Source organism: Sinocyclocheilus anshuiensis, unplaced genomic scaffold, assembly GCF_001515605.1.
Source record: "Sinocyclocheilus anshuiensis isolate Anshui unplaced genomic scaffold, SAMN03320099.WGS_v1.1 scaffold86, whole genome shotgun sequence".
Classification (NCBI taxonomy): domain Eukaryota; kingdom Metazoa; phylum Chordata; class Actinopteri; order Cypriniformes; family Cyprinidae; genus Sinocyclocheilus; species Sinocyclocheilus anshuiensis.
The window spans coordinates 4,236,326-4,254,357 of record NW_015547662.1 but is presented as its reverse complement, the minus strand read 5'-3'; the positions used below and the strand labels follow the sequence as shown (position 1 = coordinate 4,254,357).

Genomic DNA, 18,032 nt, shown 5'->3' with positions numbered 1-18,032 from the left:
ACAGACTAACTAAAGTTGAAAAAGTGAAAAAGCATAATAGGACCCCTTTAATTAATTGACTTTTTTGACTGGTATCAGGAATAAGTCAGATTCCAAACTTGTTAAAATCCAATTCAAGACTGAATTTAAATGCTTAAGAGTCCATGACAAGAATAAGACCTTGAACTCGAGTCCAGTTTCGAGCACTACAGTGCATACATAGCAATATATAAGTGGAGTGACTGCAATTTCCCATCCTCAAAGCATTCTGTAATCACTCAACTTCAGGGTTTCCATTTCCCATTCCATGCTTGTTCCCTGCTCACTGGTAAAAGAAACAAACAAACAAATACAAAAAAAAAAAAAAGTTTTCTCTACTGTTTATCACACATTTGCACTGATACCTCTCCACATTTTCTGTATATCAAATCTGAAATCATCTTTAATTGTTTGCTTTACTCGTTTAACTACACATCTGAGAAGACGCATTACCCACCTTTGGATTTTATTCCAAATGTTAAAAGAACATTCATGTTTTTCTCAGCACGTCTCATTAACTTCCTCAACAAATCTCAAATCTCCACAAACCTTGTGTTTACCCATTGCATTCGTCATTAAATTTGACAAACAGTTTGATTACTTTTACTATAATATTTCACAGATTCCATCCTGCTTTCATTCTGATATTTATTAATGTGCACATTTATTGTTGTTTGACACATTTTTGCAGGCGAAATCCAGTAGGAATCCGTACATATATATCCATACATCTATATACATCCATTATATATAATATATATTTTTTCTATATTACTGACAGAACAGTTTAAGAAAGGGTAGAACAGTTTAAAAACGGCACACAAGCACTATCACGCGAGATGTCAGAGCATATGAACAGCCCACTGGGTAACACCTCTGACATTAACATTGTTTTTAACTAATGGAAATTCTTGCTGACTTCTTATTGTATTATGGGTTGCTAACATGTTATGGTCATGATTAATACAATCCTCGAATGAGTGAGCACACTCAAAGTCTTCCAGAATGCTCCTCGCTCCAAGCAAAAATCATGCACACTTTGCTCACATACAGTACTGTGGTGAATAGAGAGTGAGAAAGATAGAGAGAGGGAGGGTATAGATAGATAGGGCCTAGAATAGTAGCTCCAATTCTCCATAGTTCCGCTCCATTGTTCACTTCCTTGTATCGAGTGCATATTGCTAGAATCACATCCTCAAGTGACAGTTATTATTATATTCTCCATTTAAAGAGCCTCCATACTTATGGATAATCTCCTGTCATCTGCAATGCGTGTTCATTTCACAGTTTTCCATATGAAAGATTCAATTTATCGGTTCACAGAGCGAAAACGCTCACACGCCCCTTTATCTCAGTGCGATCACAATAATCAGTCAATGCTCATTACCGCAGGTTTTCATGTGTCTCATTTCCTCTAAGTACTGTAGAAGTGTTTATTCACAGAGTTGTGGTGGACAGTCTCACTGTACAAAAGCAGATGCAACTCTTGACTTAACTAGTTAAACTCATGGTTGGTTACTGACTGTGATACAGTCTGAACGGGTTGATGAGTGAGTCATGATGTTACAGAAAAAAAACAAGGTTGGTTTACACTACACCAGTCTACAAAATCAGCATTAAATAAGCAGCTTATGAACTCTTAATCTTAAATGTGTTGGACAAACAATTTACAGTATGCAAGAGACTGTGATGAAACACTGAGTGATAAAATCACAATGATTAGCTGTGCATTACAGGGATCTCTTGTGTATTGGCAGATTAACGGTAATAGTGTTCACAGCAATATGCTGGCAACTTTGTATGCTGTGTTATTTTTGCATGCCTAGTTAATAACTTAACCACATGTATACGGGTTATAACAACCCCTCAGACAAATAGCTCACCCCTAATTATTTATTCTAAATTTTATTTATTATTAATATTTTAATAACATTTTCCATGAACTGTAAAGTACAAAATTGCACATAAGTACAAGTAATGATGTGACTATGATTAACAGCTTATTGTCTTCATGTGATACAGTGCAACTAATTAGTCTGTAATTACACTAGCTGGGAGAACGTTAATCAAATGTAAATAAGGTCCAAATTCCCAGTCAAATGGAACACTAATTACTGCAGTAATGTCTTCAAATACACTGTTACCCCACAATCAAGAACTACATAAACAGTATTTTTTTAGAGTAATTGGTTGTATCATAATTAATATAATTGGTTGTTAATACAATATTTTATTGTAGCAAATGACTATTAAATTCTGTAACATCCTGGTAATTTTTTTAAGGTGATGGAGATATCAGCAAATGCCCTTGTGAAAAAAAGTGTGCTTTATTGAATGTGCACTTGTAGTGTACTTAAGCTTAAAATAATAATTTAAAAAAATGCCACTTTCATGACTGTTTCCTAACACACCTTTTAAAAAGGTGTACTTTGTAATAATGCCTTTAATTAAAAGTTTTAATTTGTACTGTTTTTACTGCTTGATTTTTAAAACTCTAGTGTGTTATTCAATATTAAATTTATAATATTAATATTCATTTATAAATTAATAATATTGACTTTTTGTAATTATATTTGTAATGAAGTTGCAGTTTAATATATTGACTCAAATATTTTAAAAATAATAAATTGCAACTTCATTACAAATGTAATTACAAATATATTTAAATATTTAAGATACAGGTGTCACTTGAAATTACATGAAAGTATATTTTAGTAAGTTATTTTTTAATCACTCTTTTTAAAAGTATCTTAATGTGGTCTCTTTTTTTCACAAAGGTGACTTAAATGTAAGTGAAATGTAAGTCAATGAAATGCATCTTCATCACTTAAATCTGTATATAGTCAAGAACTCTCAGACAGCATTTTATTGCTCTGTTTTAGACAAGCAAAATTATTTGAAGCTCATATAGGCAGCTGCCTGAGGCTGTGCTCATGTTTCAGTGGGTTTCAGTTAGACTTTGGAGTGAAACTGTGATTTATGAGTACTGGCATATACAGTATATGCAGGAATAGATGTTTGGAAAAGCTTAGTCGTGAAGGTCTAATACATAAATGCAGTAATAAACATATACTGTGTGTTTCTGTAAATTAAGCACAATACTCCTGTTTACAATGTATTGGGCGGCTGCAATGAACTTTCTTAAGCTTCAAATACATTAATCACTGGTTTGAAAGTTTATGAGGTTGATGGAATCAATTCTTTGAAAGATAATTGTTTTCCACTTTATATCTGTGAAATAATCAGTACATATTACTTTTGGATAGACAGAAAATCTGATTGAAGTCTACACACATTTCCGAGGACATATTCGGAGGACTTTCCCGTACTATTCTGATAGTGCAGCACATAAAGCTGCATTTTTGTAAAACATTTATAGAGAGGAGTTACTTTTAATTCAACAGTTCACCAGCGAGACTCTAATAATAATCCACAACGTCTTGAAAAAAACACAACAACAACAGTCAAAAGACCTTAAACCTATATTAATATTTAATGTCAAAACATTATATTACATTATATTTTATTTCCCATTATATTGGGTCATGTTTTGATCAAGCACGTATAATTACACAATGTAACAAATATTTGTTGCACTTAATTTTTTTTTCTGGTTCTTCTGTAATTCTATGGTGCCAATTATTATTGTACTATTTATTTTCACGTAGCATCAATATTTTGCTAAATATTTAGGTCAGGTAAATTTTAGAACTTCTATCATTAAGAAACATTGGTTTAGTACAGAGAAGTTTTTGTACTAATTTGACATGCTTTTTTTTTTTTTTTTTTAAGATATTTTGCTTTTGAAAGGATGGGAGCATTCTAGAAATTTCTGTAATATTCTAGTGCTTTCTGGAACATTCCATTCATAAAAGACAAAAATCATCCAACGGACACTTCTGAAGTTTTTGACGACTGACTTTTGCTAACTGTTTATGTCAAACTGTTATATATCATACTTTGATATATACTGTGGTACTGTATGATTAACATATTATACCATGATATTTACTTGATACTCCGGGGCAGTGCAAATATTATACCAAAAACCACGGAATCACGAACATGGTAACACATAGTAAAACCTACTTTTTTATGAGTGAAACCCTTCCTAAACTCAATCAAACAGTTTTCTTTTTTAAAATCGAATTAATTCTACTATAGTATCTTTAAAACTGTGTTGACACTTTATTTGGAACCCCTCTGAAGCTGATGCTTTGTTCGTATCGGTCAGTTACTTATTGAACTATAGCTGAAGCCAGAAACAAGAATATCTAATGGTAAATTGATGACACTGTGAATCATCCCTGGTCCAAACTGAATGAAATGTGAGGAAATGAGAGCTGACACTTCTCAGAATGAAACAAACGTCTTTAATCATTCAAAGCTGAATGTTCCAGAGCTCACATAAACACACACACAGATTCTGACACAGATCGATGCATGTCGAAGTGAAGCTTTAAAGCCCAAGAGGTTTACTGTGAGATCTGTATTGTAATGGTGATTGTCACATTGTGAAACTGCTTTAAGGTTAGATTGCTCCTATTCATTGGATGTCATAGCGGGTCTCTTTTGGCCTTATCTCAAATGCTCCAAAAGGCAAAGTCTGCGGTTGTGTGTGTGTGTGTGTGTGTGTGTGTGTGTGTGTGTGTGTGAGAGAGAGAGAGAAAGAGACAGATAAAGAGCAAATGGTACACAGAGGGCAAAAAAAGAGAATAAAAGTATTTGTTCATAGAAAGGGTTGGGATTATAGAGGCAGAAAGGAGATTTGTTCAGTTTGAAGTAATCCTTCATTTATGTCCTCATTTGATACTGAATCTCTTTTTCTCTTCTCTTTCACTGCCCCAGGATGAAAAAAATCAGGTATTAATAACCAACGCCTGGCTACAGCTGGTGAGTTTCTACTTAGTTTCCTTTTGTACTCTGTGCATGTAATAATGTAAGGCAAGTACGTCATTTTGGTAACATTTCCAGGCAGCTACTTGCTTACTTTTTACTAAGAGCCACAGCTCCTCTCTTCTTGGGAAAGACCAAAAAGTGTTTTAACGGTTTGTCACAATTACATTTCAATAACGTATTTAAAATCAGCAATAAAATACAACATCTGAAAAATGTTACAATTAAAAAACTCATTGATATAATGCAGTTTCCAGCAATTTCCAACTCATCACCAGTGGCAGTAAATGTCACGATCTGCTACGGTGCGGGAACACGGAGCAAGGAACGTGAAACATCAAGGGACAAATGAACTTAACTAATCAGGACAGGAACAGGAAACTAACCAAATAAGGGCATAGGAAGGCACATGAGGAGCAAAACAACCACAAAACACGGAACAGAGTCTGACAGTAAAACACTAACAAACTTCTCACACAAATTATGATTACAAGAGTCAAGTCAAGTCAAGTCACCTTTATTTATATAGCGCTTTTAACAATACAGATTGTGTCAAAGCAACTGAACAGCATTAATTAGGAAAATAGTGTGGCAATAATGCAAAATGACAATAGTAAACACTAATTTTTCAGTTAAAGACAGTTCATCATTGAATTCAGTGATGTCAACATCCAGCTCAGTTTAAATAGTATCTTTACAATCAAGTCAACGGTATCGCTGGAAATGAAGTGTCCCCAACTAAGCAAGCCAGAGGCAGAGTATTTAATTTAGAGCAGAGTATCGATTAATGAAGTCTTGTTTCCGCATAGTTCCTTGCAAAGCAAGTCTTCAAAACCATGCACTTCACCATATTGCATGACTTATAAACTAATATATTTTGACAATTACATCATATGTACCATATATATGACTTTTCTGATGTAGTAAACTTGCTCAGTAGCTCACCTGATAAAGCATTCACTTGCAATGCACTCGGCTACAAGCAGTGTTGCAAGCAGCAGAATTATTTGAAATTTAAATAGGTTGTTCCAGTCGCATGCCTCACAAGTGACAAACAAAGGTTTCAGACCTCAGAGCAACACGATAACGACATTTCAATGGCTTCTAGGTTTAATGCCCCTTGGTCACATCAGGCAGATTTACAACTAAAATAACAGCTTGAAGTGGAGCAGGACCAGGTCTATATCTGGGAGCTTGAGTTATAATGAGCTTTTTGACTTCATAACATAGCTGTTTGCATTAGGATCGGTCTGTACATGACTGCCATCCTCTGGTGCACCTTCTTTGGACTGCATTTTTATGTAGTTTCACTTTAAACAATAGAATTCAGTTCTAAACAAATTTCAGAAGAATGTAAAAACAAACGTTTATATTATGTTTCACTGCAGGATTTAAATGAACATCATAAAAAAGCATGAATATGCCATGAGGTTGATAAACTGTTTTTGGCGCCAAAGAGTGCTTTAAGATGAGCAATGTTGTCAGACTTTAAATATATTCCAGTTCTGCATTCAAAACTCATCTGGATATTATTTACTTGAGTAAAAGCTTCCATGCTGAGAAACATTACAAACCAAAGTAATTGCTAAAATGCCAAGGCCCACTAAAGGTGCAAAACATAAGCACATTAAATATTTTTGGTAAACATAATCAGCCTAAAAGCAGGCAAGTGTGAAATTTCATGAAAGGCATGTTTGCAAATGTGAATATACTCAAATGGCACCAATTGACTGGTGCCAACAGTGAGTTTTCATTGTTAAAAGGTGTTTCTATCTGTCTGAAACATTGCTCATCTCTAATTCACCTTTATTGACCTCATCAGCCATAATGCATGAGTTTAGCCAACTGAGCACTTAACCATGAAATTAAGCTGCATAAGAAATTATCCACAAAGGGGCCGCTCTGATTTTGAACCCAACATTCAGACCAGTTGCTTTCCAAGTGCCAAGCAGGCTTAGAGACAGACCTTGCACAGATGATCACCCACAAACTGACTTTTGATTTTTTGACGTTGTAATGTATGGCCCACAGATGGATGTCACATGTTAAATGTTGCATGAGACACACACGTTTATGTTTGAGATAAAGGCTGAGGGATAGATGGGTAGGAATAGGGATGGTTGTAACTAGAATGTGGTGTGTTTTGGTCCTAGTTCTCTCAAAATTGAGGACAAAATACTGTAGCAACATGTCAGTTGCTTTAATATATGTGATTATGAAGCAGACTTAAAGAACTGATTTTGAATAAGAGTTGTATTGTTGCAGCCTACTCCAACAGGTCTTACTGACTGCAGCCTTTTTTCTGCTTAAACCCTGTCATTCCTCATGTCTAGGTATGATAAAAATAATTTTAAAAGGGGACATTTTTTTTGTTTCGTTTAGTTTTCAAAAGTATTGTTTTTCAAAAAACATTAAATCTATTTCTATTCATTTAAGTGGTAACCTGAAATTGTTACCTTAACAATTTCTGTCTGATTCAACAAATACAAATTAATTTTGTTGGTATAAAAATAGGTTGGTTCAGTGTTAAATAATATTTTTGACATGTATAACCAGTTAATTTAGATTTACCATTTTTAGGTTACCACTTTTTGAAGTGTAGAATGGTGGTATGATCTTAAAAAACAGAATACGGTATATTAAATTATAATATACAAAATATACAAAACGTGCAAATATACAAATATTAAATTGGTTCAAAAATTAACTTCTCACCTTATCATTTATTGGTTCTAAAATCTTACGTGTTTCTTAAAAACATGAAACTGCGCATGTAACATTGGGAAGAAAGTGGATCTGTTGTTTTCTTCCCATGCTTTTATTGGACATGGTGTAGAAACAGTATGTTCTATTGTAAGTATGTGTTGCAGTACATCTATGAAATAAGTGCAGTGCACATTCCCTGATCCTATCATGATGTCAGTGCCGAGCAAGCCGTCGCGTACGCAGAGAGAGGCAGCGCCTCGGGGAATACGCTCACTAAAGCACACTGGGACATCTGAGCCACAGAGACACACACACACACACACACACACACAAACACACACACACACACACAGACAGATGTGTGGGACAGAAACTCCTCTTTCCTCCTGACTGATCTGATGTGATCTGTGAGGATAAAACAAACATGATTTTCTCCCTGTTGTTTTAACTCAATTAATTGTGCATCAGTGAACACACACACACAAGTTATCAGAAATAGTTGAAAGGTCGTATAATAATGACAGCAATTTGTAATACAAGAGATAAAGAGGGACAAACGTAAAAAATAATAGATGTGCCTCCAAGAAAATTTCCAAGAGTTACAGGGATAGTTAATCCAAAAACTTTTCATCCTTGTAGGTATCCAGCTATTGTGTAAAATTCAGAAAGAAATGTTTTATGACAGTCAAAATGTATATGGTTTATCTTGTGTTCTTCAAGCCATCTCAGGTATTTTAATAAGGATATGTATTTATACGGTAATGCTAATCGACATAGCATTTATCACTGTATAGAATACTATAAAATAATATAACTTCTGCCTCATTCTGTGATAAGAATCAGTTCATAAAAGGAAGTTATTTAAAACACTCGTTTGGAGTAAAAATATGTTGTTATTCTCATAAATTGTACTTTGAGGCTGTAATAAACTAAAAACGGTTTGCATTTTAGTCTCTTCTGTTTAGTGTAATTATTCTTTTTGTATGCAATGATGTGTTTCATTGGTCAAAGAAGGAAAAAAGAGGAATTTGTCTGATAGCATGGTTTATTTATTTTTATATTTATTTTTCAAGATTTGTATATATATCATGATATATCGTTATTGTGAATTTTTGTGGCCACGGTAATCGTGTAGTGAAAAATCTAATATTGTGACAGCCCTAGTTCCAATTATCAAAGCAGCAAGTCTAATTTCAGAATCCAATGTCTTGTTTGCCTTTTCTCAGTTGAGGGCATCTCTAAATTAATTTAATAGGATATTAGTGTGCTTTCTGTTGCTTATAAGAAGAAAGACTGTTTGTGTGATGCTTAATAAAGCTTTAAAAAAACATTACTCTAAATCCAGTGTGGCACTGCATATTAACCTGCCCTATAATACAGCAGAGAGGCAACTTTAGGCTAGAGAAAATATAGCCAAGGGCCATCTACACCTCTGAAGAGGGATCAGGTGGAGTTCATGCACAAAGAAGTGAGATGTCAACACACATTACTCGTATTAACATTTTTGACTTTCACCGACTGTATTTAACTTTAATTATTGGCATTTAAGTGATTTTTGGAGACTGTTCAAACACATGGTGTTATATACAGTTTTGTGTATTGCATATGCATGTGTCTTTGCTCTGTGTTGTATGTGTATTTATGTCCTTATTTCCTTATTTTCCAGTGGTAAAGGTACATGTGTGTACCCTGGGGAGACCCCAGCTGTATGAATGTGTTATTGTGTTTTCTGGCTGTGTGTGTGTAGAATATGTTTGTGTCTAACTATCAAATATTTTAATGATGCTGAATCTGATGTATGTTTCATGTATTCAGGGATGGACAGATATCTATCTGAGCTGGAACCCTGATAACTACCCTGGTGTTCAGACCCTGCGTTTCCCGTCCAATCAGATCTGGACACCAGATATTCTGCTGTACAACAGGTATTGGACACATAGTTACATTTATATCACTTTGTTTGCTTGGAGCCCACAATAGTGTGTTCTTCTTAAACTGCCTAATAAACGGTCTTATTCTACCAAAGCAATAAGCCACAGGAGGCTGATCAGTGATTTTGCCATCTACACACACATACAACACACTCCAGTGGATTATTATAAGACAGCAGCAACAGCAGTATGATAAAAGACACTAATCAGTACCTTAAAGGGGTCATATGATGCGATTTAAATTTTTCCTGCGCATTTTATGCAGGACTGTTTCCTGATCCTGGGAGAGTAGACTACAATGCCGGCTGTTCTGACTCTCATACTGTAAGTACGTTTTTTATATATAAAGGATTTGCCACTGACTATTCAAACGCGAGTTTTGAGCAGTGAAGAGTAGCGCTTGTTGTTGGTCATTTCTCCGAAAACAAATGCAGACATGGTTTTATGTTTACGCAGCGCGATGCAACGCGTAAAAAGACAGTATAAGTCATTATAATCCGTAATTATGTCCCCACTGGATGCAACAAATGCCTCGTTTATAATGGGTTTTAATGTTTTTGTCTCGTCGCTCCGGCCGGGACATGGTATCACAGTATGTTAGGGGCGTAACATTTCCGTCACACGCTTGAGGTATTCAGCCAATCACAATGCACTGGATAGCTGGCCAATCAGAGCACACCTCGCTTTTCAGACTGATGAGCTTTGTAAAAATCGCTGCCTTTCAGAAAGGCGGGGCATAGAGGAGAAACAATAATGTACAGTATCATATGACCCCTTTAAGTGGTTACACTTTAAGGTGTCCTATAGTGTAATTATAGATTAATATACACAGAGTAATATTAATTAACATCTACTTACTATAGGGTTAGGACTAAAGATTGGTTTAGGGTTATAGTTGCTTGAAATTATGTACAATTTACTGTTATTGTAAGTACATTTAGCGTGTAACAAGGACACTGTAAAATAAAGTGTTACCAAAAATGGTGTGAGCATTGTGGGCAAAGGCTTGGATCATGAATATTCATTAGATTATGCACATTCTAACACTATAACGTGCTGTATTAAGTATATGTCATGTTGATGAAGTGTAGATTAAATGCAAACTGTTTTGGTCATTCAGTTGTACTGTGCTAACTGCTATGCTAACTAGATTTATATGACCCAGTGTAAATGAATGTGTAGACCCAATTAGATGTCAGTTATCAACAATCAAGACACATGAAGTGACTAAGAGTACATTTGTACTTCCTCTGTGTTGAATGATGGCCGACAGGGACAGAGAATAATACAGGAGAAAGCCAGTAAAACAAATCAGAGGAGCTTTATCAAGCGTACAGAGACACATTTTCATGTGCCTCATATCTGTGTGGATACGGTGCTGTGATTTTTTTTATTTTTATGCCAAGTAGTCATTCTTGACACAGGTATCAGTCCACATGTGATGTTTCACAGCACCAAACATTCATAATAAATTCCTTCAGTGTACTTTGGCAGAATTATAAAGGAACTGTTGATCTAAAAATGAAAATTCTGTCATCATTTACCCATCCTCTAAAGCTGAATAACTTACTTTCTTACTTTGAACCTAAATGTTGAATGAGAAAAAGCAGCATGAACATTCCTTAACACATCTTAACACATCATGAAAGTCATTCATGTTTGCAGTTACATGAACGTGAGTAAATGATAAGGGAATTTTCAGTTTTGGGTGACCTATCCCTTTAGGCAGTATTATACGTTGGGTGGACTTTGAAAACTCAACACTCAGTAGATTCGAGTGACCATCTGTTCCATCTGAATGGAAGTCTGAACTGATATGTGATGCACTCAGTTTTATAACATCATACTTCACTCTAGTTGCTCTCACCACAGAATTGAAAGCTCAGGCAATAAAGACAGGCAGTGAAACATCAGTTTACACGTTACAAATTGGCATTAGGGGACACTGGAGGCAATTGTAACATTTTTTTTTTACATTTTCCTTCATAACTCACAAACTAAAACATATTCATCTGCCAGCAACAGTAGAACCATTAAAACATTTACACTGAGAAAGGCTTGATCATAATATTGAATTATGAATTTAATTACAGGAAGTCAGAGCGTCATAAAACGTTTAAGTAACAATTTAAAGATAAAATAGTAAAGGCATAAAAATGCTGGGCATTAAAAAGCTTACTTTTTTATGTCTAGCACAGTAAAATAATCTTTATATTTTTCAGGCAGAGAGGGAACTGTAAGTATGTGCTAAATAAGTGTTAGCAGCTTACCTTTCATCAGAAATATCAAATCAGTAGTATAATAAAGGATAACCACAAATTGTGTGAAGGACCATTCTGAAACATTTAGACTACAGCTGGCACTTGATTTTGTTTACTCGTATTGTTTAGTGCTACTTGCAACATGTTTAACCACTTTGGTCTGGTCTGGCAGTTAGTCGTTTGTAAAACCCTATGACTTCCGCGAAAAATCAAAAGTAGGTCAGTACACTTAAATGAAAACACGATATGGACTAATGTCTGAGTATCAAACCACAAAAGACTATTTAAATATGAATCCTGCATGCTCTGTGTGTCATAAAACTTTTAAGTAACAATTTAAAGATAAAATAGTAAAGGCATAAAAATGCTGGGCATTAAAAAGCTTACTTTTTTATGTCTAGCACAGTAAAATAATCTTTATATTTTTCAGGCAGAGAGGGAACTGTAAGTATGTGCTAAATAAGTGTTAGCAGCTTACCTTTCATCAGAAATATCAAATCAGTAGTATAATAAAGGATAACCACAAATTGTGTGAAGGACCATTCTGAAACATTTAGACTACAGCTGGCACTTGATTTTGTTGACTCGTATTGTTTAGTGCCACTTGCAACATGTTTAACCACTTTGGTCTAGTCGGTGTCTGGTCTGGCAGTTAGTTGTTTTCCGCGAAAAATCAAAAGTAGGTCAGTACACTTAAATGAAAACACATATGGACTAATGTCTGAGTATCAAACCATAAAAGACTATTTAAATATGAATCCTGCATGCTCTGTGTGAATGAATGGCGAATACTAATACTGTGAATACTACACACATACTGAAGCACACATGACGTTCGCAGTGTTTTCAGCCTCTGCCGCCTCAATATATGAGTACATGAACACATGAACATAATCTCTAGCACTGCTCTCAGAGTCACTTTATGAGCATTTTACCGTTTCTTTTGAGAAAATCTATCGTCATATCATATACAAACAGAAACTTAAATGTCTTCACGGCAACCCGTCAAAATAAAAGTTTGGTTTAACTTGAAAAAACTGTGACAGAGGATAGCTGACCAGACATGTGTGTGTGTGTGTGTGTGTGTGTGTTACTGTATGTTAGTCACCTTTATTTTATTTTTATTATCAGTGTCTTATTGTTATTTTGTAAGACACATTCCTTGTGTGTTAACATACTTGGCAATAATTCTCAATCAGATGAGAATTAAACCAACTCTTCTGTTCCTCTGCATTTACTTCATTTTTATCATATATATCTTTAATTCAATGTATGTGGCTTTCCTAATAAATTACACATCCTTTTCTTCTTGGTCAGCAGATGTTCAGACAAAGTTTATAGCAAACATACACCTTAAGTTGAACACCACTAGTAAAGAAAAGAGAAAAGAGAAGAATACAGACAGAGAAGTTAGTGAGGTGAGAAGAGAATTACACACATCATTAAGCTGCTTACCCATAGATCATCAACTCCTGATGATGGCAATGTCACTCTTCTGAAAAGAAACGAACAATGAAAGAGAGAGTTTGAGAGACAATGTGACTGAAATAATAAAGAAAAACGTTCAAACCCTTTTATCTATCTGTCTGTCTGTTTGTCTCAAAGAAATTGTATGCAGTGACACTTGGTTGGATGGAAGTTCTTGTGTCTTTAAGACATTAATTGAAAGAGAGGACTGATTAAACAGTACAAGTGAAGGAATTATTTACAAGAGCTAGCCATTGCCAGCTACCTCATGATACCATACGCATCAAAATATTTTTTTTAGCCATTATTACACTGCAATGGAATAGCACAGAATCCACATCGGAATGAAAAGGTGCATTTACACATACTTTTAAAACCGTGTTTACTGACACATACACACATTAGTATAGTAGTTTAAAAAACTCAAGGATAGCTGACCAGACATGTGTGTGTGTGTGTGTGTGTGTGTTACTGTATGTTAGTCACCTTTATTTTATTTTTATTATCAGTGTCTTATTGTTATTTTGTAAGACACATTCCTTGTGTGTTAACATACTTGGCAATAATTCTCAATCAGATGAGAATTAAACCAACTCTTCTGTTCCTCTGCATTTACTTCATTTTTATCATATATATCTTTAATTCAATTTATGTGGCTTTCCTAATAAATTACACATCCTTTTCTTCTTGGTCAGCAGATGTTCAGACAAAGTTTATAGCAAACATACACCTTAAGTTGAACACCACTAGTAAAGAAAAGAGAAAAGAGAAGAATACAGACAGAGAAGTTAGTGAGGTGAGAAGAGAATTACACACATCATTAAGCTGCTTACCCATAGATCATCAACTCCTGATGATGGCAATGTCACTCTTCTGAAAAGAAACGAACAATGAAAGAGAGAGTTTGAGAGACAATGTGACTGAAATAATAAAGAAAAACGTTCAAACCCTTTTATCTATCTGTCTGTCTGTTTGTCTCAAAGAAATTGTATGCAGTGACACTTAGTTGGATGGAAGTTCTTGTGTCTTTAAGACATTAATTGAAAGAGAGGACTGATTAAACAGTACAAGTGAAGGAATTATTTACAAGAGCTAGCCATTGCCAGCTACCTCATGATACCATACGCATCAAAATATTTTTTTTAGCCATTATTACACTGCAATGGAATAGCACAGAATCCACATCGGAATGAAAAGGTGCATTTACACATACTTTTAAAACCGTGTTTACTGACACATACACACATTAGTATAGTAGTTTAAAAAACTCAAAATTCTATTCAGATGGAACAATGTGTGCCGATGTACACAAAATATACACATAACATAACGTATTAATGTATTGTGCATAGCAGTGTACTTGCAATGTAAATCCCAGTGTAAACACTCTCTCACGTCACACTTAATGCCCCTCATCTGTACTGTAAAACATGCTGTGAGTTGGCCGTGTTTGTGTGTGCTGAGAGAGGACAGATGTAGGCTTATGTATTATTATTATTATTATTAGACAGAGCTCGGAGGTCAGATTCACTTTCCCTACCACTACCCTCTGTTTATGTAATGGATTGCACTTCCACCCCCCTATTTCTTTCTTTTTTGATCATTCAAACATCACAGTCTTTTGTGCGTATTCGGCAGGAATGCACGATTATAAATATTTGCTTCAAATTTCAATGATGAAGATGATCAGTGGCGTTTCCCTTTAGTTCCTCCCTAATGCTTCTCTATTGATGATCATTCTGAAATATTGTTGTATTCTGACCAATTATTATTATTATTTAATAAACTTCTAAAAATATTCCAAGCATCATTTAAATCATAGATATTGAATTATATCATGGTAGATTTTTTAACCAGGGCCTCATTTTGTTTTGCTGGGCCTCTCACATCACAGAATAGTGTGTAAAGGGCTTGAGACTGTGTGTTCTTGGCATTGTATATTAATAAGGACTATTAATCCAGGCTTATTATATCTGGATTGAGTACAACAATAATTAAAATGAGCTTTCATTTTGGTTCAGAACTACAGCAACATATTGTGTGCCAGATTTTGTGTGCAACACTCATTTATAGAGCAGATTACAGCTGGATGATTTAATTAGTGACAAAAATGACTGGGCTTGAAAGACAATGTAATAAAAAACATTTGGCAAGTCACTAAGAACATTTCACTAGTTTGCATCCTTGAAAGTGGTAAAAAATAAACAATTATGATAAGGGCAAACACATCTGGCTTGCCAGAGGCATTGTAAATTAGTGAAAGACTGCTGCTTACATGCGCATATGATGTGTTTGATGGGGTTCAAACCATTCAGATATTCACAGGTTTCCTGTCAAATCACTGTTGGTACAACATTAACGAGGCTCATAATGAATATCTTGTATGTTAACTGGATATCCAACTGGATTAACAAGTTGGATGGTGATTTTACCAGGGTCTCTCGTTTAAATGAATTAAAATGCAAATTACATATTTTTGACTCTGAACATCCTTCATAAACGTATCACATGACAGCAAATATACTGGAGAAACTTACAACATCTGCCAAGAAAACTGACTCGAAGAGCAAGAAGTTTGTAGCAGGAAGGAAATAAATGGAAGATTTATATCTACTACTAACTTAGTACAGTTATCAGTTGCCTTAGTAATGTGTCCAAATGATGAACAGCATGCCCTTTTATTCATTGCTGTATTGGTCTGCAAACAGTTTATTTCCACCATATTTTATTTAATAATACCACCTTAACAATAACATCGTATTCTCTACAATAATTTGGTTTTAATTTAACACATTTGTCATGGATAATTAGAATTGTAGCTAAATGTGCCTGTGTGATAGAGAGAAATGGGAGCTGTGTTTTGTGTCAGTGACTGACAGCAGTAATTGCCTTCTCTATGGGCAGGCTTCATAAATCTGCATTATGCAAATTTATTTTGTCGTAGCTTGACAGGTGTCACCTCTTCCTAAAGCTGCATTACAACAACTTACTTGCTGTGTGAGGAGAAGATGTAAAGAGCTTTTAATACATCATCTGAATTCTGCCAGATCATGTGCACCTTAAAATATCGCTCATGGCCAATAACAGTGATCCTCTTGGCTTGGAGACATTAGCTAAAACATCAGGCCATATCAAGATGAATACATTAAGAGAACATGCAAGAGATGCTGACTTCGCTGCCTGACTCTGAGGACGAGTCAAAAGAGGATAAACCTCTAAAGACAAGGCATGATGCATTTAGCTAAAATATTCAATGAGGATGGATGTGGTGCGGTGCATTAAACTGGAGACATCTGTGCCAATTAAGCAATCTAATGTAAAAGTGCAGGACAGAAGCTAACAGAGAATGTGTGATCATCCATCGATTCTGCTATTTGTTTTAGAATAGATTGGATTAGTAATTTGGATGAATCTGATGATTTAGTATGTGTCTGTGTGGATTGTTTTAGCGTGAAGATTGATGGAGAATGCTTCTGTGCACAATGGAAAGCTGTCAATTTCACGTTATCTCAGAGAGGCAAGAGGATATGGTCAAAGAGACGCTTCTTTTCTCAGCTACACAATGAACCACCTGTTGTCCACGAAAACCTTAAAACTGAATATATGACGTCAGCTACTAACTAAAGAACATTCACTCTTTAAAACTGCTCTCAGTGAGATTTCAAATCTGATTAAGGGAAGCAGATACGACATTAAAGCAGCTGTAAGCAATTTCATCATCACTAGTGGCATGGAATTGCAAAAATGAAGATTGTTTTACAACAGTTTTAAACTGGAAGACAAACCTAATTACAAATGATGGAACCCGTTTTTTGTTTTTTGGCTTATATACTGGATGTTGAATTAATGCAGAAAGATTTTAACTTGTCTCATCCAGATGAATAATTGTGTAAGTATTAATTGTCTAGAAATTGTCAGTTATTGTTAATAATGGGCTAATTTTCGTAGTTTTGACTTGAATGCTTGACTGATTAGCCACTGAGTTACTCTTGTACAGGCATGTAATGGATATTTTATGTTGAGCAAAGGCATCATTGGTTCTTGTGTAAATTGCTGTAAAAATAATTATTCTTTGTCATAATGTGAGATATTGCTTTTTTTTTTTGTTAACTATGGCTGTTAGCCAGGCAGTCTCCTTTCCGTTTGGCAGGTTGTCATCTGCCAAAGCACCATAAAAAGGACAGCTTTCTGAGAAACGGAAAGGATTAGAGACATTATTACCTTGGCAATGCTACTGAAAGGTCATCTTTGATGTCCAACAGCAAGAGCAGTGACAAAGTTAAAATCTCATCGTATAGAACTTTTGAATGGGATTATGTCCTCTATGACTTAAAAAAAAAAGAAAAAAAAAAAGACTTTTAAGACAAGTTTTAAGACTGAAAGGAATGTCATAGGAGCATAATATCACAAGTAGGCAGTATTTTCTGGAGACATTGCTCTGATTGCCATCTTTGCATCTTGTTTTATGTTACATAATGGTATTTGTGTTTTGTAACTCAAAGCCCAGCATTATCAAAAAAAAAAGACTACTAATCAGTGTTGTATTGAAAACTATGAGAAATTGTTTATTTTTGTTCAAATAAAATAAAATAAAATAAAATATTAGATGACAACGTAAAAACATTTTTCATTTAAGTTGAAGTACTAAAATTACTAAAGCTAAAATAGATATAAATTAAAGCTATATATATATATATATATATATATATATATATATAAAACATTATAATATATATGTAACTAATAAAAGAGA

At 34.6% G+C, this 18,032-nt stretch overlaps 1 protein-coding gene across 1 annotated transcript in view; it reads left to right on the top strand.

The window, feature by feature from the left end:
- The window catches only part of LOC107702399 (neuronal acetylcholine receptor subunit alpha-7-like), a 46,438-nt gene that overhangs the window by 18,679 nt on the left and 9,727 nt on the right, over window positions 1-18,032 (top strand). The window contains exons 4-5 of the mRNA XM_016504717.1: window positions 4,867-4,911; window positions 9,436-9,545. Coding sequence (XP_016360203.1) covers window positions 4,867-4,911; window positions 9,436-9,545 — 155 coding nt within the window. The remainder of the gene's footprint in view (window positions 1-4,866; window positions 4,912-9,435; window positions 9,546-18,032) is intronic.